The 20636-nt window shown below is 45.9% G+C and overlaps 1 protein-coding gene across 1 annotated transcript; it reads left to right on the top strand.

Annotated features, from left to right (window-relative positions):
* The first annotated feature begins 1444 nt into the window (after positions 1–1444).
* Positions 1445–6221, top strand: PPIA (peptidylprolyl isomerase A). Its single transcript, XM_060251743.1, has 5 exons — positions 1445–1809; positions 4911–4941; positions 5047–5135; positions 5425–5597; positions 5887–6221. The coding sequence occupies exons 1-5, from the start codon at positions 1741–1743 to the stop codon at positions 6020–6022; spliced, it is 498 nt and encodes a 165-aa protein (XP_060107726.1). The 5' UTR covers positions 1445–1740; the 3' UTR covers positions 6023–6221.
* Positions 6222–20636: the final 14415 nt, after the last annotated feature.

Raw genomic sequence — 20636 nt, 5'->3', positions numbered from 1 at the left:
TTCAGAATGTACCCTTCCCCATCACTTTGTCCTACATCCTAAATTAAAGGCATCAGCAGATCTCCAGTCCTTCACAATAGATGATGGAAGTAGTTATTCTGCAGCTTTCCCCTACCTGCAGGGTCCCCATCACAGGGAAAAATGGGGCAGGCATAAGAATTGCACCTGCCTAGTTTGCAAAGCTGTTAATGATATATGTTCTGGAGACAATTAATTCACAGAGTTGCCATAATTTGGAAGCAACCTGATGACACGTAACACATAGTTTCAAGGCAAAGAGTGGGAAAGACTCTTGTCACTTTCACCAAGACATTAAAAGTACAAGTTTATTGTCATTAATAACATGCCAGTTGGTTCTCACACTAGCCCTCACATGTGTTGCATGCAAGAGGAAATGTGAACACCCTCAAATGCCTGACACTGAAGAATGATTTCATTAAAACCCAAGATACCACTGGGGTTTCAACCCCTCAGTGTTACAGTATGTAACATTGTAAATGGCTGAACACACCCTGAAACAGAGATATCCATGTAGTTCCACATTCTCTGATATGAACCAGGCCGCTGCTGTCTCTTGCTGTGCCTTTCAGCACGGTAATCTCATCAAAACCAATGGGGCTCCTTGAGGAGCAAGCGAATCTGAGACTGGAGTTAAAAAATGTGTGAGAAATTTATGACTTCATGCCAAAAATACCTCAGGAAGAACCAGTGCCTATTTTGGGGAGAGAAGAGAGACAGCACCAGGCAGTGCTATTACTGCATACAGGGTAGCAGTTATGAATGTGCAACGCATGTACTTGTGATTTTTTTTTAAAGAATAGCCTATGGGTTCAGACCTCAAAAACTTCCTCAATCTCAATTACATCCCTATGGGCTGAAGGGATAAACTAACATGCTATACTGTAGTGGTACCTCTCATAATCTAGACAAAATAAATATAATCAAGCTGCACAATACTATGCGGAAATATTCCAGTCTAAACCCCTTGATTCCAATTGAATTTCAATTTATTTATAGGAAACCAGTGAGTTTACAAAGAAGTGGCCCTGAATAGGACTGTCCGGTAATCGCTGTATCTCATCCAGACAAATCGCTGATCCTTCTCTTCTCTCCATCCCGTTATAGGAGCTCAGATCTCATATTTGCTTCACGCCAGTCCTTCCTCTTTGCCCCAGGACATTTTTCTATGGAGGCTGAAATCCTCTGCACACTTTCTCAGCAGTAAATCCCACTGAGGTTATAGACATTTAGTTCTGAATAGTATAAAACTGCAAAAGGAAACAGATCCTAACCCCCAATCCCATTTTTACAAGGCACGATCTGAGCCCGAACTCCCCTCCCCCACCCAGTTCCCCCTTCAACAGACAACCGACCGGTGCAGCGCATGCGCCAAAGTACATACCTTTCTCGGTTCCCGCCTCTCACCGAGACACCACCCTCACTGAAAGGCGCGGGACGCTGAAGCACCGCCCTTGGCCCCAAATCCAAATGCGGATTGGCTGACGAGACGCTTCACTCTACCAACCTTTCAAGCCGCGATTGGCGAAAAGTCGCGTGAGGGAAGGTCGAGGAGGGGAGGAGGGAACGTCTATCGCGCCGGCTATATAAAGTCCGCGGGTGCCCGCTTTTCTTTCTGCTGCGCCGCGCTCGCCCCTGTTAGGCCGTCAACGCCGGTGCTAAAGCCACCACCGCTTTTATTATTTTTTCTTCCCCCCCCTCCTCACTCGATTCATTCCCGCAATGGCCAATCCTTGCGTCTTCTTCGACGTATGCGCTGATGGCGATCCTCTGGGGCGCGTCACTTTCGAGGTATAAAAGACGGTTGGTGGCGAGGAGGGGAATGGCGAGGCAGGAGGGAGAACGGGAGGAACAGAGGCAGCCTGAGGCGGCGGGCGCCATTTCCTGGTGGGCCGGGAGGGAGGGAGCACCGGGGCCATTTTGGGACGCTAGAGAGAGAGCGCGGCGAGAAGGGCTGTGGGGAAGGGGCGGAAGTGTTGAATGGAGGGTGGGGGAGGGGGAGCGAAGGCCGCCTCTTTGCGGCGGGGGGGGGGGTTGCGCGCGACCCTGGCAGGTGGGGGTGGAGGGGGAAAAGGAGGGGAGCGTGCGCGCAGGCTGGCGGGCGGCGCCTCCACGTGGCCTTCGCAGCCTGCCCCGAGGGAACTGTCTGCCTTGCTGCTACCTCCGCCACCTTTGTTTCTGCGGCCAGCTCCCCCCTCTTCTCTCTCAAATAAACTTGGATAGCGTATAAGCCATTCCACTGCATCCGGCGTAAATTTATCTCTTTTTATCGCCTCTTCTCCTTGCCCCCCCCGCTTGAAAAAAAAATTGGAGCAGCTGTCCACGCCCCTCCCTTTCGTGCCGCAATAAGGGGAAGGGAGGGGCGCGCGCGCTTCCCTCTCTGCGAGACGGAGCTCTGTTACCGAGGAGGGAATCCCGATGGGGCTGAAAGGCCTGGCTGCGGGTGAAGGCAGCGCGCTTGGGGGCGCTGCGCAAGTCTCTCCTCTAACCACTCATTGATTGGCTTATAAAGTGCATTCAGCTTTCCTTAAATCTTTTGCTTCTCTCGAGTAATAGCGCAGAAAGAACAGGCGATCTCGAGCATTTAACCAAACAGATTCTGGGAGACCACCGTATTGCGGGCCACCGACCCCTTGGACTCGTGGGCGCGTGTTCTCTTGTCCGTAGCGTGTTCTCAGACGGCGGTCTGCTGTTGATTGTTTAGTTTTTCTTGCTGCGGCTTCTTTTGTGTTTTGAATCATTCTTATGCATGCTCTTCGCAAGGATTTGGGTACGTGCACAGGGTGGGGAGAAGAGAATTGTTAACGGGTGCGGCTGCAATCAGCGCATGTCCAAACAGTGATTCTTGCATCTGTGTGGGGAGCCCCGAGCCTTATTGCACGTTTTTAAGTGTTCCAGGCGGTTTTGTCTTGATATAAATGTTTTGCCCTGCTACTGCTCATACGTGGCACTTTCTTATTTCGTGGCAAATCGAGATTCCTTCATGTACAGAATTTCAGGGTATTCTGAACTATTGTGCTGCAGTGGTTTTGTGTAAAAAGTTAGACTCGCAAGGCATCAGAGGCCAGGGAAATTGGATATTGAAGTTTAGGAGCACACTAGTTGTCCAGCTTATGTGTCTGATATGCAATATTAACCTTATGAACTGCCCTAAGAAATTTATTTCTCAAATGTGTAGTATGCTTCCTAGTATGTCTGCAGCAAGTAGCCTAAAGGTTGCTGTAACTGCTGCATACCCTGAAACTGAGAAAATATTAATTTAAAAGAGGGGCAGGTATGGTCAACTATCTAAAGCAGGGGTGCGGAACGTGTGGCCAGCAAGCAACTCACTATCCTCTGCTTCCTTCTCTCTCTCTCTCTCTTGCTTCCTTCTGCATCACAGCTTGCTTTGCCAGGCTTGCTCAGTCAGACAGGAACTACAGAGCAAAGCCTCTATTTCTTTTATCGGCTGACCAGCAGATGAAGCAACTTATGTACAGAAGCTCACAATGCCCAGCCATTTCATATTTTCCTCTGGGTCTTAGATTTCTGTAATGAATTTCAGTAAATCAGAAGTGGTTTTGCAACTTAACTGAACATCAAACTCAAGATTGTTCCAACATAGACATTGTCTCCAGATTTTGATGCAATAATTCAGAGCAAGAGATGTCGGTTATCAGAAACTGTTAAATAAACAAAATATTGTAAGAGTGCTAATATTTTAATCTTTAATTTTGTTTGTGTCCTTTGTAAAGTTTACATCTTCACAACCTGGCATTACGTCTTATGACACGCGTGACCTGGCCTGACAAGGTCTCATTTATGTCAGATCTGTCCCTCATAACAAATGAGTTTGACACTGCTGACTTAAAGCATAAGCAATGGACTCTTGATGGAATAGCAATTGAAAGGATGGTTCTAGATATGGGGAACAAATGGCTTCCTCCCCAATTTAGCTGGCCTTCTCAGTTTCTTCATAGGTGGCAAGCCACTCTGCCATTTTTTAGCAGGAGTGCCTTAGTCAAATTTGGGGGTTTTGTTGTTGGAGCTCCCTCTAGGACTCTTGACTGACATGCTGAGGCCGAAATCCTGTAACTTTATCCCATTGATTGATATATGGTTTGAACATCAGAATTATTTATTTGAGCTTTCTCAGCTACATAAAGTTGCTTCTGTCACTGCTTGGCTCTTGCTTATATACAGAGTTGGTGGGTATATGTTGGGACATGACTGACAACACTCAGTGCTTGAAATTGCATTTGAATGAACACTGGTAACATTTTAATTCTAACAACCCAAGTGGTATTCAGGCAGTTGGTACACCCTAATGTAATCCCAGCCTGTGAAGAATAATGCTGGACTAGCTTGAATAATTAAGACTATGTGACATTTTGTAGAGGACAAATATGACCTTTTGTTAGCCTATATTATTTACTTTCTGTTGGTAAAAAAAACCCCAGTGAGATTAAGATTTCAAGTCTAGTTACTGGGAGAAGTGAGTGTGCAATTGCTATCTTTCATGCAGGTCGCAATGTACAAATAAGTGTGAATATACAAGCCAAATGTAGAACTCGTGGGCATTCGATGAAATTGCTGAGCAGACAGGTTAAAATGGATAAAAGGAAGTACTTCTTCACCCAAAGGGTGATTAACATGTGGAATTCACTGCCACAGGAGGTGGTGGCGGCCACAAGCATGGCCACCTTCAAGAGGGGTTTAGATAAAAATATGGAGCAGAGGTCCATCAGTGGCTATTAGCCACTGTGTGTGTGTGTGTGTATATAAAATTTTTGCCACTGTGTGACAGAGTGTTGGACTGGATGGGCCATTGGCCTGATCTAACATGGCTTCTCTTATGTTCTTATGTTCAAATGTAAACTTCACTAACAGTTCCTTTTTTTCTTTCCCCGCAGTTATTTGCAGACAAAGTTCCAAAGACAGCAGGTTTGTAAACGTCTTGATTCCGTAATTGCTGTTTTGTTTGGTTAAATTATATTTTTCAAATATTTAAACTCACATAAAACATATACTCAAATGCTTTTATTTCAGAGAACTTCCGTGCCTTGAGCACTGGAGAGCAGGGGTTCGGTTATAAAGGATCCTGCTTTCACAGAATCATTCCGGGGTTTATGTGCCAGGTATGTAGCAGTTCTATGTGTGTTTTTATAAGGTGATCTTGCAGTTTGTTGTCAAAAACTTCCATCTATAATGTTAGCATATTTTATTATTACTACTGTATGTTAAATAGCCGTGGCCAGTGTCCTCGTGCCATTGCTCTTCTTCCCTAGGATCCTATAGTAAGTGGGTCCTTTATCTTTGTTTAAAACATTTCTGTGCAGCCATGCTACCTGATGCAAGGTCCCCAAAGTGGTGAACGTTAAAACATAATATTGTACTTCAGCTAAATACCGCTCTGCCTTTCTACAGGGTGGTGACTTTACTCGCCATAATGGAACAGGTGGCAGATCTATTTACGGTGAGAAATTTGCTGATGAGAACTTCCTCCTCAAGCACACAGGCCCTGGCATCTTGTCTATGGCTAATGCTGGACCCAATACAAATGGGTCCCAGTTTTTTATTTGCACAGCCAAGACCGACTGGTAAGTAGTCAATGAACCCATGCCTCTACTCAAAATGCCTGCTGTCTAGTCATAGAATACCTTATGTATGCAGTAAGGGTATGTTTTGCCTAAAATTACTCTATAGTCAAGCTTTAATCATCACTTCCTAGTATTTAGTTATTTTCTGCATCTGGCCTGGAACCTTCTGAGTGTTGACTGAATGGTAGCCTTATGGAAGATGGGCTTTGAAATGGCTTAATGCAGGGAGGGGTGACAAGAGAATTCACAAGAGAATCAAAAATTGCATGAGCTGTGTGTTTTCTTTTAGGCTGGATGGGAAACATGTGGTCTTTGGCCAGGTGAAAGATGGAATGAACATTGTGGAAGCAATGGAGCGCTTTGGATCCAGGAACGGCAAGACAAGCAAGAAGATCACCATCTCTGACTGTGGGCAGCTGTCATAAAATTCCTTTGTCTTAACCAATCAACCATTCCTTCTGTAGCTGGGGTTAGCACACCACCTGGAGTGCTTTAGTCCCCTGTAACCCTTGTGCTCCTGACTTACTGCTGCTTTTTTATTGGGTTTCAATTTCTGCTCCCTCACAAGTCCAGCTGGACTGAAGACAAGTTTGTTTGCAAATGAATAAAACAAGTTAAACCACATGCTAGTTTGGTATGTTCTGCCCTGGGCCAAGTTGTAGAAGTAGTCTGATTATACCTTATTTACAAAAATGTTGCCAGTCTTGGAATTTGTTCTAGGTGTTAGGTGATACTCAAATCTATTAGAAAGTCATCCTTCTAGGGAAGGTTCTTCCATTCTTCCTGTTAGGGGAAAGGCTATAGCTTGGTGGCAGTGTACCTGCTTTGGCTGCAGAAGGTAGCAGTTCTCCAGAACCAGGTGTCGAATGAAGGCCTTTCTGTATATTAGAGTAAAAGTGTTGACAGGTAGCCAACATTTGTAAAAACAATTATTTGTCGGGGGGGGGGGGGATGCCTTGGGCAAAGGATACAAGAAACTTGGCTTGTTAGATTCTTATTTCAACACAAATTTTCAAAATGATGTGTATTAGCACTGAAGATTTGGTTGTGTCTACATAGTTGTCTGCATTAAAATCTCCATTACTCTACACAATCTGGTAGCTATATGTAGCCAAGTAAAGCAGGTTCCATTTGCTCAGCTGTCCTGGCTTGACACTTTTCCTTTTATTCACAAAGAAATGTATCACTGACTAGCAGATCACCCCTTTCAGGCATTAAAGTTAATGGGCTCCTACACCAGAGAAATCTCACTCGGGAAGTGATCTGACATACTTATTTCCACTTGCTTGAGTGTTCTTTTGCATACTGGTAGATGCAGTATTTTGTATATTAAAATGTGCATGCTTTCAACATGGTCAGTCATGTCTGGCCTGATCTGTGCTACAGGACTTGAGTGGCTTAAATGAGCAGACTCAATTGTGTGTTCCTTTTAGTCTCCACAAATGAACATTTTTAAGGTTTATAATGGACAAGTTGTCCTTTGCTAGCTCCTTGGATGCTTTCTGTGCTCCTGAAATGGAATTTTCCCCTGCTATTTCAGAGTATACAGTGCAATTATTAGTAGGCTATTGCAGACTTTTCTGCCAAAGTCAAACAGTATCACAAGCAGGAAAACAGATTTCAAACATGCAGTATTTGGGGTGTCTATAACGATTTGACCTTTTGGAAGTCTGCAAAAGTGGGACCATTCAGTCTTTGGCAGTATTTGAAACACATGAACATGCTGCATACACTATGCAACAGCTACAGGACTGGATTTTGTTTGGGAAAACATTACTACAGGGGTCCTGGAGTTACTAGGTCAGTTGACACTTTTCCCCTAGGCCCAAAACATCTTAGGCTGCAACCGCAATGGCTGATTAAATTGCTGTATTCCCATGGAGTTCAGTATTGCAAAGAGTGAAGGTGCAGAGCCAGTTATGGGATTTTTAACAAGGTGAAACCATGTAACCTAATGCCTTATTTATACATGCACATTCAGCTATATGGATATGGCATGAGTATGCATGTTACTCTTGTTTATACCCTTTTTCTCAGCGAGGAAAGCTTACAACATTTCTCCATTTTCACAGCCACCATGGGAGGTAGGTTAGGAGAAATTTGCCCCACTTACCTAGAAAGCTTCCATAACTGGTAGCTCAAATTGGACTCTTGGCCTGAAACAGCTCACTCACCACACCATGCTCACATAAATTCTAGTGGTAACACCTGGGTAGTAATGGAATAAGAGTTCTGTTTTGATACCTTCCATAACAGAAGGGCCATCTATTGCCTTTTTTTCAGGGTGACTCAATCCAAGAGCTGTCCTAACTGCTAAATTGTAATGCCTCCAATAGGTTTATTGCCCAAATAGATCAATAGGTCTTAGGATGAATCTTCAGCAATCTGGTTGGGAATTCTGTAGTTTACTTGGCTCTCCCTACTGACCTGATATCCCAGGTGGCTTCCTAGTTTATAAATGGTAGGATTTGTGTTTGCAACAAACCCTGCATACTCAGTTTCTAACACAGAAAACTTGAATCCTTCCTGTGGCCTTTGAATGTGGAGCTGTTCATGTATGGTAATCTGTGAAGAAGTAATGTGAACTAACCAACATGTCTGCGGCTTATCTCCCCCCCCCCCCCCATTAGCTGAGGCAACTAGGAGGTGCTGCAGATGTTACACAACAGGGAGATTCCTATCCTGCCTGTCTGTTGGCTGAAATAGAGATGGGAGGGGAGGATGTAGCAGAAGGGAGCTACTGCTGTGCATTACATCATTTGCTGATCCTGCTGTACCAAGAGAGCTAGGTTTGCCTACACAGCTGCTCTTGCTGCAAAGCATCCTAAGGAAGCTGCAGTTAATTTCATTAGGTAGAAGCCGGGCTTCATTTCGGCAGCCTCTGACTCCAGTATTTAGAAGGCAGAGCATTTGGCTTCACAGAACAGCTGTTTGCATGCATTGCCCTAAAACACTTTAAGAGATGAATCCTTACCATCTGTAGTACTGAGAAGCCAGCAAAGCTAATAGAGTAGCAGGCACTATGAAGAAAATTCAGTGGTATTAAGTATAATCTTTTTCACTGTGCTGTGGATGTCCTCAAAAATAATTTCCTGGATTCTTTCCCCACCTTGGATTTTACGATCTGCACTCGGCCTGAAGGTAGCCAGGGTGACGTGCAACATTTTTGGCTAAGGGCACACTGTCTTAAAATTCCAGTCAATAAAATGCACTGTAGGCAAACAGCTGTTTCTGCGCTTCCATTATCTTTAATGCCAGGACATTGTCATCTTGTTCTGCACATATCTGCAGTGTCTCTGTCTCCCACTCTTCACCCATGCTAACTATGGAAAAGTGTCTTAAACTGATCCCACCTAGCCTTCAGTCTCCAGAGAAAAAACTTTGCTTTGACAGGTAAAAATCTGTTGGTTGTATTAGTTTGTTAGACAACATCTAGCCCTGGTTAAGGTTGGGGGCCTCTAGGTATTCTGTCCCTGCATTAAAAATGACAGTACAAGACATTTGCACCCATGATAAGGGTCCAAGCATCACAGCAATGATTTTAGTTCCTTAAGGGATGTGAAATCCATCTTTAGGAAGCCAAAGTGGTAAACAGCGATTTTAGTCTTGCTGGCCTCTATTCCTCGTTTTGTTGTAGCTTAAGTGTACAGTATGTTCCGCCCAGGCATAGGGTACAGGCTCAACCACCGTCTTCTCTTTAAAGGATCAGTGGTAGCACCAAGAAAAAGTGCCAAGAGTCCTTGAGGAGCCAGGGCTACTCCCCGTACACAGTAGTGGTCTAACAGATGGAGCAAAGGTCTGTCTTTGCATAAGGCAGTTTCACAGGTCTTTTGAGAGATCCGCCTCTTCGGTTGGTGTATAGAATAGCCTTTGCCGCAATCATTATGTCTCTGACAGGTTGAAAGCTCAGCAATCTGCCTGTGAAGTTTTCTGCTGCTCCGCAACCATTTGCTACCTGGCTTCTGGAGATGGCCTGCCCGCCCTTGCTCCATGTTTTCCCTAGAGCCTGCCGCTGCCTTGTCTAGCGTTGAAGTGACTAGCTTTGAGGATATTGCTAGCGGGAATACTACTGGGCAAATAATATTCTGCAAGTATGATTTGCCCTGCTAGGAATTTATGTTCACTGTCAAAAACGGAAGGAAAAAAATACGAATCTACGTTTCATAGCGTCTCTGCTCAGGATGCAGTCCTTGACTGCTCCGGTTTATTTCAAAAGCAACATCCGTTTAGTGAAAATCTGGCCTGGGATTCACTAGAAGGCGGGGGGGGGGGGGTTCCCTTTACACAAAAACGGCTACTCTGTATCTAGTGTGTTTTAATCTTCTGTCAAGAAGCTCGGAGGCGTGGACATGGTTTATTCTCACAACGACCCTGTGAGGATTAGGCTAAAAGAGAGACATAGGCCGAGGCAGTCGAGTCCCCCCTCCCCCCGGACCAATGGACACCTATCGCGCGGGACACCTCGCCCCAAGCCCCCCACAATGAGGTTCTGTTTGTCATGGAATAAACCTGTCTCGGAACTTCATAGTTTCACGGTCCAGGGAAGGCCTTAACAAAAGACGATTTCACCTATAAAACTAGGGGGAAGTTACGCGCCAGCTTTGTTCGTAGCAGGGATTTCTCTCTCTCGGCATTCAATCATGCAAACCTCCGTCTAAGGGAGGAGGCGAGAAGGCCCGATCCGGGTTTACCATCTCCGGAAGAGCGTGGCTATATGGCTACAGCATTACGTATTCCGCATATCTCTGTTCTCCGCCGGTGCCGTGCTTTTTGAGTCTCTCGGCCAGGCGCCTGCTCGATCTGTCCGCAGTTTGCTGCAATGCAACACGGCGCTGCCCACGTGTGATGTGAGTGGTGCCCTCACCCCCACAGCAAGTCCTGCGAGAAGCCATGATTTCTACTTTCTATGCCAGATTCATGTAGCATAAGAAAGGCGGGGGTTCCGGTTCAAGTCTCCGCTGCAAAAACAGACGGGGAAGGGAGAACGAGCAGCAAGATGCAGTGCAAAGGAAAGTTCTTCCACAGCCCCAGTAAGGGAAGGTTTGCAGCCATCAATCCCTGCCCCCTTTCAAGAAGCCGGGAAAAGCCCCCAGCGACCGAAGCACAGCCGGCGCCCCATGACTCATCCGGCTCCGTGGGCGGGCGGGGTCGAACAAGCTGGCGGTGGTTTAGCCCGGCCCCGTCCGCGCCAGTGGAAATCTACAGCTCCCGCCCTCTGTGCTGCGATTGTTAACCTTCAGCCTGTTTTCCTCTTGCTGCCGCAGTTTCCCGTTTGCAAGTGGCGTGGGAAGTGAGCGCCATCTAGCGGCGAGCCGTGAGCGGTGCTGGTGAGGCTCTCGCTGCGTGTCCATCGGCGAAAGAGGCAGCCCTGCGGGGCTTTCATTCATTGCTGGAACGAGGCTTGGGTTCGGGTTCGCAGATAGAATCCTTTGGTCGTTATTTCACTTCCGCTTTGAAGGGTTGAAAATGCCCCGCCCCACCAATTTTGAGATAGTTTAATCCCTCGCAGCGCGATTCGGCGCGTTGTTGTTCTAAAGTAAGTGCCAAGGATTTCACTGAACCTTGCTCCCAAATTAAATGCGCAGCCTTCATTGAAAGATGTTACCTAACTCTTGCTTCTGGATATCTCTCCCTGCCAGCGAGGTAGCCCAACTATAGATCACTCATCCGTTCATTTAACAGCAGATTTTATCAGGCCCAGAACTCCAAATTGGGGTCCCGACTCCCAGTGGGAGCCTAATGGCTTAATACCCCCTAGCTGGAGCCTCTAATCAGGTAGCAATGTAACATGTTTCAGCTTTCAATATGCTTATAATTTAGAAACTAGTGTAGGGGGCTGTTATTAATACATTCTTACTAGTACTTACTAGTTCGCCTATAGTCTTTTACCTCCTTTGTTGGAAAACTGGAAGGTGGGAGCAGCAGATGGTCCGGGTTAAATCTCTAGTATTTTGCTGTGTGCATGTTTTTCTTCTCAACTCTGTAAGAAAAGGGGGACTAATTAGATTATTTTGAGTGAATGAATGAATCGTTTAGGGAAACTCTTCAGTAAACAACTCTGTATTTTAACTGGGCTGGGGGAACATTTGAAGATATTTCTCAGTTATAAAGTGTGTTTGGGAAACAGCATCAGAAGAACCCTTCTGCACCGGCTAGCTCTCATTCAGCATCTTACCTCCCCACTCCGCAGAGACAGCTGCTGCAGGGAAGTCCACAGGCACAACCAGGAAGGAAACAGCCCCCACTGTCCCTCCTCCCAAGAATACATTTATTTATTTATTTATTTATTTATATCCCGCCCTTCCCATCGAGTGGCTCAGGGCGGCTTACAACATATATAAAACTAACATAAAAGTATAAAATTACACTTTAAATTAACAATTCACAATATATAATTAAAATAAAACATTTGTTATAACTATACATAATTAAAACAGCCAGCAGTCGTAAAGCTACACTCCATTCAGCTTCAGGTAAAAATTCAGTATACAATATACAGCATTCGGTAGTCGGTATACAGGGCCGTTAGTTGTGGGCCAGCCGGAAGAGGACTGTCTTACAGGCCCTGCGGAATTGGGTGAGATCCCGCAGGGCCCTTACCTCCTCCGGCAGCTGGTTCCACCAAAATGGAGCCATTACAGAGAAGGCCCGGTCTCTTGTGATCTTCAAGCGGGCCTCCTTTGGCCCGGGGACAACCAAAAGATTTTGAGATCCCGATCTCAGTGCTCTCTGGGGAACATGCGGGGAGAGACGGTCCCTCAGGTAGGCAGGTCCTAGACCATATAGGGCTTTAAAGGTAATAACCAGCACCTTGTATCGAACTCGGTAGGATATTGGCAGCCAGTGCAGCGCCCGAAGTCCCGGCTGAATGTGCTCCCACCTTGGGAGCCCCAATAACAGCCGGGCTGCGGCGTTCTGCACCAGCTGCAATTTCCGGGTTCGACACAGGGGCAGCCCCATGTAGAGGGCATTGCAGTAGTCCAACCTCGAGGTGACCGTAGCATGGATCACCGTTGCTAGATCGTCGCGTTCCAGGAAGGGAGCCAGCTGCCTAGCCCGCCTAAGATGGAAAAATGCGGACTTGGCAGTGGCTGCTATCTGGGCCTCCATAGTTAAGGAGGGCTCCAGAAGTACCCCCAGGCTCTTGACCCTGTGCGCCGCCATCAGCGGCGCACCGTCAAAAACCGGAAGGGGTATTTCCCCCCCTGGGCCACGACGGCCCAAGCAAAGGACCTCTGTCTTCGCTGGGTTTAGCCTCAGCCCGCTCTGTTTGAGCCACCCAGCCACAGCCTGTAGCGCCCGGTCCAGATTTTGTGGGGCGGAGACCGGCCGGCCGTCCATAAGCAGATAAAGCTGGGTGTCATCAGCATACTGGTGACAACCCAGCCCGTACCTTCGGGCAATCTGGGCGAGGGGACGCATGTAGATGTTAAATAACATCGGGGAAAGAACCGCACCCTGAGGCACCCCGCAATCAAGCGAGTGCCTCCGGGACAGCTCATCCCCAATCGCGACCCTCTGTCCCCGACCTTCAAGGAAAGAGGAAAGCCATTGCAAGGCCAACCCCTGAATCCCCGCGTCGGCGAGGCGGCGGGCAAGTAACTGATGGTCGACCGTATCGAACGCTGCCGATAGGTCCAACAACATCAGTACTGCCGAGCCGCCCCGATCCAGATGCCGTTGCAGGTCATCTACTAAGGCGACCAGCACCGTCTCCGTCCCATGGCCCGGGCGAAAGCCGGACTGAAGAGGGTCAAGGACGGAAGCGTCATCCAGGAAGGTCTGTAACTGCATCGCCACTGCCCTCTCAATAAGTTTGCCCAAATAGGGCAAATTCGAAACCGGCCGATAGTGAGCCAATTGGGCCGGATCTAGAGATGTTTTTTTTAAGAGGGGGCGGACCACCGCTTCTTTAAGCTGTGTTGGAAATTGCCCTTCCGCGAGGGATCTATTTATGATATCCCGTACAGGATATCTAAGCTCCCTCTGGCAAGATTTAATGAGCCAGGAGGGGCACGGGTCCAATTTACAAGTTGTTGGGCGTGCAGATAAGAGGATCCTGTCAACTTCCTCCAAACTGAGAGGGCTGAAACCATCCAGAACATAATCCGAAGACAGGCCCGGAGCCTCGGTTTCACTAACTGCCTCCAATGTGGCAGGGAGGTCAAGGCGGAGCGACGCGATCTTGTCCGCAAAAAAGTTCGCAAAAGCCTCACAGCCAATCTCCAATTCCTTACAGTTTAGTCTGCCCTGAGGCAGTGTTGTTAGATTCCGAATTATGCTAAATAATTGTGCCGGGCGCGACGTTGCGGACGCAATCTCAGCTGCAAAGTACATCCCTGTCAATAGCCCTGAACAGGGAGTTTTCAACGGCTTATCATGGCTAATAGCCACTGATATCTTCCGTGAATTCATTTGATTACATTAAGTCTGTGGCCATTAGCCGATTCAGACTTACTTAGATACTCTCAGTAACAGGAGGGTGGGATGGAATTTACTGTTAATCATATACATGAGTATGAGGGAACCCAAATTCTGTTTGTTGCCCTTTGTTTCATGCCGTTTTAACTTAATTAAAATAATTTAAAGTCGTCATATGAATTATCTTGGGCTGGAGTTTGTTGAAGGGCTGCTCAGAAGAGTTTGATTTATTTATGGGTTTTAAAGAATAATTATTGTATTTTCCCTGCCCTTTCTCTAAGAAGCTTGGGGCAGCATACAACAATCTTGCAAGGGAAGGTTTACTCTGAGGTTGATTCCGCATTAGCCTTTGCTTCAGCTCCGGCGCTGTGTTTCCCCTGGGGCAGATGTTGGTCTCTGCATATCTTGACCAGGGGCAGCAGTTTGACCCGCCTCCAAAGCGGTGTCCCCCTGCATTTAGGAGATCGGCAAAATGCGAGAAGTTTATTTTTGATGCGGTTTCAGGGCTCGAAATTTATGTGCGGAACTCACGCCAATGCGCTGTCAAACTTCTCGCATCAGTAGAACACACCCACATAACTCCACGCCCATGATTCTGTCCAGTTATTTCATCATACTTCCTTAATTTTACTCCCTTTGAAAATTATCCAATATTTTCCTGAAATAGAATAATTTTTTAAACAAATCACATTTTGCGTTACAACGCAAAAAATATATAGCGATGTAATGCGATTTTCTTTTACTGAATACATCCCTTGCTTCCACCCACCTCCATTCTTTATGGTATTCCACATGATTTTGATAATGTGTCATTGCATTGTGATTACTTTCTTCCCCCCTCCAATAAAAATCATTCCTATTATAATTTTTTTTTCAAATAAGATCGTTACAATGCAACTGAATAAATAGTGATGTTACACGAACTACTTTAAAGATGCGCGATTGCCACCTTTATCGATCCCCCCCCCCCCGTATGGCCTCAAACGGGAACAGGAATTTGATTATGTTTATAAGTTTATATTTTTGATAGGTTGGGGAAACTTTCTCCCTTAACCCTTCTGCATAAATCTTCCCCACCACCACCACCTTCATGCATCTGTTTGTAATTTGTTATAGCTTTTAATGGAAAACTGTGTGCTTAACATTCAGCGTGTGTGGATAAAAATGGTGGATCACCGACTCAGATTTCCCGGGGCTTAGATAACCTGCCAATGGAAGGCGAAAGGAAAACACATGACTTTGCCAGTATTATGCCTTTGGCATTATGCTATAATGCAAACAAAGACGATCGCGTTGTAACGTGAACCCGCATGCGTGTTAAAAAAAAAAAGGGAAACTTATGAGGGAGGAGGAAATTGCTACAATTGTGGGGGAAACTCCGGGAGCAGCAGTAATGCGGAATCAGAACACACGGAACAGATTGGGAATTGAATCCGGGAGAAATCCTCTAGTGCGGAATTGGGAAATCACACCTGTATGGAACAACCTCGGAGTGAAAGGAAGGCAAATGCCAAATGCGGAATCACCCTGAGAGTTTACAGTCTGGGTAGGAAATTAGAATCTGGGCTGCTCCAAAGTTTGGAGTCCAAACCTAATTCAACACCCAGTAACCCCTGTACTACAGCACCCCCTACTGGCATACTCTTGAGGCAGCTGGAAACATTCATGAAATCAAGAAATCGTACAAATCAGTTAAATAATTAAAAGGCAGTAAACTACAGTATGTTTAAAGAGCCCCATGGCGCAGAGTAGTAAAGCTGCAGTACTGCAGTCCTAAGCTCTGCTCATGACCTGAGTTCGATCCCGGCGGAAGTAGGGTTCAGGTAGCTGGCTCCAGGTTGACTCAGCCTTCTGAGGTCGGTAAAATAAGTACCCAGCTTGCTGGGGGGAAAGTGTAGATGGCTGGGGAAGGCAATGGGAAACCACCCTGTAAAAAGTCTGTCATGAAAACATCACCCCAGAGTCGGAATCGACTGGTGCTTACACAGGGGGCTACCTTTACCTTTTTAAGCTATTATTTGTTTTGTATTTAATTCTAAATTTATGTTTGTATTTAATTCTAGGGGGGGAACAGTAAAGCAAATAAATATTATCTCCAATTTTGAAATCTTTATTTTCTTCACTGTCCTCACCCCACCACCCCTGGAATTAAATCCAATACTGGAACAGCACCCTATGAAACTGATTTGACAGTAGATTCAAGACTGGCAAAAGGACATCCTACTTCTCACACTATAGTAATTGACTTGTGGAACTCACTGCCAGAAGGTGTGGTAATGGCCACCAGCTTAGATGGACTGGAGAGATAAATGGAGGTAGATCTCTTGTTGGTTATTGGTCATGAGACCAGAAGGGGGCGAGCTGGGTTTACAAAGAAAAAAATTCTTCTGATGATGTTGGGGAGCAGTCTGAAGGGGAAGGCGGTCATTGTGGGCCCTGCTTGTGGGCTTCGGTGAGGCATCTGACCTGCCACTATTGGAAACAGGATGCTTGGTCAGGAATGCCTCTGATCTAATTTAGCATGAATACACATGAAGCTGGCTTGTACTGAATCAGTCCCTTGGTCCAGCCAGGTCATTATTGTCTACTCAAGACTGACAGCATCTCTTTGAGGTCTCAGTCAGAGGTCTTTCCAACTGAAAATGCAGGGCATGCTGTTTTGTAAGGTTTAAGGAATTGACAATATAAATACTATTTTTTAATATTTATCTCCACAGGCTGAGGGCCTGCAAGGAGTTGGGCAGGGACAACAAGGAAATCGTTTCCTACCCTCAACAATATGTTCCGCATGACTCTGATCTCTCAATGCATTAAACTTGTTAGTTTTTTCATTTCCCTGTAGTTTTTTCCCCTCTTTCATTTAACTGACTCCCAGCAGTTCTTGTGAGCAGAGGCCTCATTGGACATGCTCAGCCCACATTATGCTGAACATATGAACATATGAAGCTGCCTTATACTGAATCAGACCCTTGGTCCATCAAAGTCAGTATTGTCTTCTCAGACTGGCAGCGGCTCTCCAGGGTCTCAAGCTGAGGTTTTTCACACCTGTTTGCCTGGACCCTTTTTTGGAGATGCCAGGGATTGAACCTGGGACCTTCTGCTTCCCAAGCAGATGCTCTACCACTGAGCCACCGTCCCTCCCCTATGCTGTTTTCTTTTAGGCTAATTACAAAGTGATATTTTTCTGCAAGCCCTGTGAGTCACCTGAGTATGTTGAGGCCCTCTAGGTTGACGTGGCAACCCTAGTCAATCTGGTGGTCGTTAGTATATTTCTCTTCATATTTGACTTGCTGTTCTTTTTGAATACCCAAACTAGGAGTAGTCAAATGCTGTTGCACTACATACGTAAACCTGTCTCAAATTGGTAAGCATCTTGCTGAGGACCCTACCGAAGCTGGTCTGAGCTTCCCTAAGGAGATCCAGGTGGGCAGCAGTTGGTCTGAAGCAGTAGAACAAATTTTGAGCCCAGTGGGCAGCTATAAGACCAACAAAAGTTTACTCACAAGAAAGCTCATACTTTGAATAAACTTTCATTGGACTTAAAGATGCCACTGGACTCAAACTATGATCTAAGGAGGGGCATGATACAAATTTTTTAAAAGTAAAATGATTCCTATGGAGTTTTGGGCAACTTTGGCTAAAACTACTGCAATATAAATGAAAGACTTGAAAGAGCTGCCGTGATGCTGATGAAGCTTGAACATAAACCAACGATGCAGTGATCTGCCAGGATACTGCATTCTAGCTCTTCGCCACTCTATTGCCCAGAGCTGAGCAGTGCCAAAAGAATTTCCATTTGGTTTCCCCCACATCCCAACACCTTGTTTGCAGTGCTGGTAACTTTCCAGAATCTTGCTTTGTCGACTGGAATTTTCCAGTCATCTTCTGTGCTTCTTAGCCTTTGTTTTTATTTCTGCTGACAGTGTTCTTATCATCCATCATGAAGGTGCAGGAAGAACATATGTGAGGCAAGATGAAAAAATTCAGATCCAAGTTGTCTGAATCAAGTTGAGGGTCAAACTACCCCTTTGGGCCAGTTAATCTGTGATTGATTTCCTGACTCTTAAATTGAATGCAGGTGGGGAGGAGTGGGAAGGGAAGGTTTCACTATTTGCATGAGCCATTTTCCCCATCAAAACCAACCTCTTCCCAACTTCCATTTGCCCCCATGATATTTTTGGCGCATTGGGTAAACTCTAGCAAGGGGAAGGATAGTGCTTGATGCAGGACTCGGAGTAAGCAAATCAGACTAGACTCAGTTTGGTTAGAGGTCCATTGGCCATCTTTAGGCATCTGACTGTGTGGACTGTTTGCTAACAAACATAAACTAGGAACTCACACTTGGGATCATTACAGTTAGTCATCAACCACGAACAGAGCAGCTATAAATGAAATCCAAAATGTAAATCACCTAATGCTCAGCTTTATTGTTGTGACCCTGATCTATCTCAGTATGGTTGTAATCAATGATAAGAGGATGGCGTCTCACTCTGCTTCTAACACTGTGAGGGAGGGATTTTGGTTGTGTAAATGCGAACAATGTGGTGTGACAGTGGTTAGAGCAGGGGTCCTCAAACTTTTTAAATAGGGGGCCAGTTCGCTGTCCCTCAGACTGTTGGAGGGCCGGACTGCCGTTACTGTACAAGGCCGTGGGCCGTCAGTTCTCCGTCTTCTGCATCTCTCTCCCTTCCCCACACCACACACCCCGGCCTGGGAACTCACCTCACCTCGGTATCACCTCACACTCTGTCTCCACTACCTCAGCCCAGTGCCGGAAGTGTGCGTTGCTAACGCAAGTTTCGGTCGAACGTCACTTCCGGTCTGATTTTGCCATAACCCGGCGGGCCGCATAAACGTCCTCAGCGGGCCGCATCTGGCCCGCGGGCCGCAGTTTGAGGACCCCTGGGTTAGAGGGTTAGACCCAGAATCCAGGAGATCCTGGTTTGACTCTCCACTCTGCCAGGGAAGCCAGCCAAGTGATCTCGGTCCAATCGCATGCTCTCACCCTATCCCTCCTGTCACACAGCAGGGGACCAGGAGACCTTCCACTGGCTGCCACCACTCTGGTAAGGGTCTGTCTGAGACGGCCCAAAGCACCCAACCACCTCTGTATCTTCCCTATTAGCAAAACCTTTTAACTGTGACAGAAGAGATGTGAGGACCCAGGCAGTTTAGCAATAACAAGAAATGCATTATAAATGCTCTAGAACAAGTGAGTAGTAAAAAGGTTTAGTGCACAGTGAATATAGAAAATAGTAAAGGTTGGTGTAAATAAATAAAAAACCAGATGTGACTGACTAGATAGTCCCTTTCTATAACTCCAAAGACTCACCACCAGCTTTGTGTGAGGGATCTCTCCTGTTGCCTTCTCTCCTACAGCCTTTTCCAGAGAGAACAACACTATTTGTGGCTTGGCCTTTTATGCTTTCCTCTCAGGTCCCATCCCTTCTGGGCCAGTTTTCCCTCCAAAACTGCTTTCACCCAATCAGAAGAGCAGAAAAGGTCCTGGGAGATGTAGGCTCACCAGCAACTCCAGGGTAGACTTCTCCAGGCCTATAGGCCGCACTAGGCCTAGGATCATGACATGCTCTCATAGGATTGTTGTGAAGAGAAAGTGGAGGAGAGGAGAATGATTTAAGCTGCATTGGGGAGAAAATGAAGTAAAGAAATAATGAAAAAAGTAAATGAAGTAAAGAAATAAATGGTTTACAGGGGAAAAAATCTAATCAGTCTTTCACTCTCACTGGTAGTCCGGTGTTGGTGTATACATTTTTAAAAAAGAAAACAATAATGGATATCCCCAAGTTCCATGTGCTTTATTTATTTATTTTATTTATATCCCGCCTTCTCCGCCAAAGGCAGTCTTTGGTCCTTAGACCATTAAATTCCTGTTGTAAGTTGAGGGATATCTGCTTTGGGTATGCACAAGTATAGGCTGTATCTATAAGTTTCTAGGCTTTACAAATATAAACCATATAAAACAGTAAGATTAGAAATGATACCTTTCCTCTATCAGATGTTATGTCCCTCTGCCAGGTTTATAGCAAACAGAAATTCAACAGATGTAGCTTTTAATGGCATGGAGATCCATTGAGCCTTGCTAGAAACAAAAGAGGCAACCTAGATGGGGGTATTCTCTTTGCAAGACATTGATGATGGGAGGAACTTCTGGAGGCCAAACAAACCACACAGAAAGTCCTTTTATCTCCTTAGTGCATTAGTCTATACCTGGAATACTGGGGTTTTTGCTCACAGGTGATTGTGCTGGTACATAATGGTCTCTTAGGAATGCAAGAGACCTTTGATCTTGCCTTGGGGTTGACCTGCATGCCACAATATGATTGGCTGCAAAGCCAGCAGTACAGAGAGAGCTGAGCACGTAACTGATAGATTCTTGTAGTCAGGGGTGCCCAACGGTAGCACTCCATATGTTTTTTTTGCCTACAACTCCCATCAGCCCCAGCCATTGGCCATGTTGGCTGGGGCTGATGGGAGTTGTAGGCAAAAAAACATCTGGAGAGCTACTGTTGGCCACCCCTATTTTAGGTATAATCCAGGTCTGTTTCACAATTGTTTTGTGTTTTGTTTTTTGCCATTAATGCAAACAAGCTGAATCTG

The sequence above is a fragment of the Heteronotia binoei genome, chromosome 12 (assembly GCF_032191835.1).
Source record: "Heteronotia binoei isolate CCM8104 ecotype False Entrance Well chromosome 12, APGP_CSIRO_Hbin_v1, whole genome shotgun sequence".
Lineage (NCBI taxonomy): Eukaryota > Metazoa > Chordata > Lepidosauria > Squamata > Gekkonidae > Heteronotia > Heteronotia binoei.
This window is presented reverse-complemented; position numbering and strand designations above follow the sequence as displayed.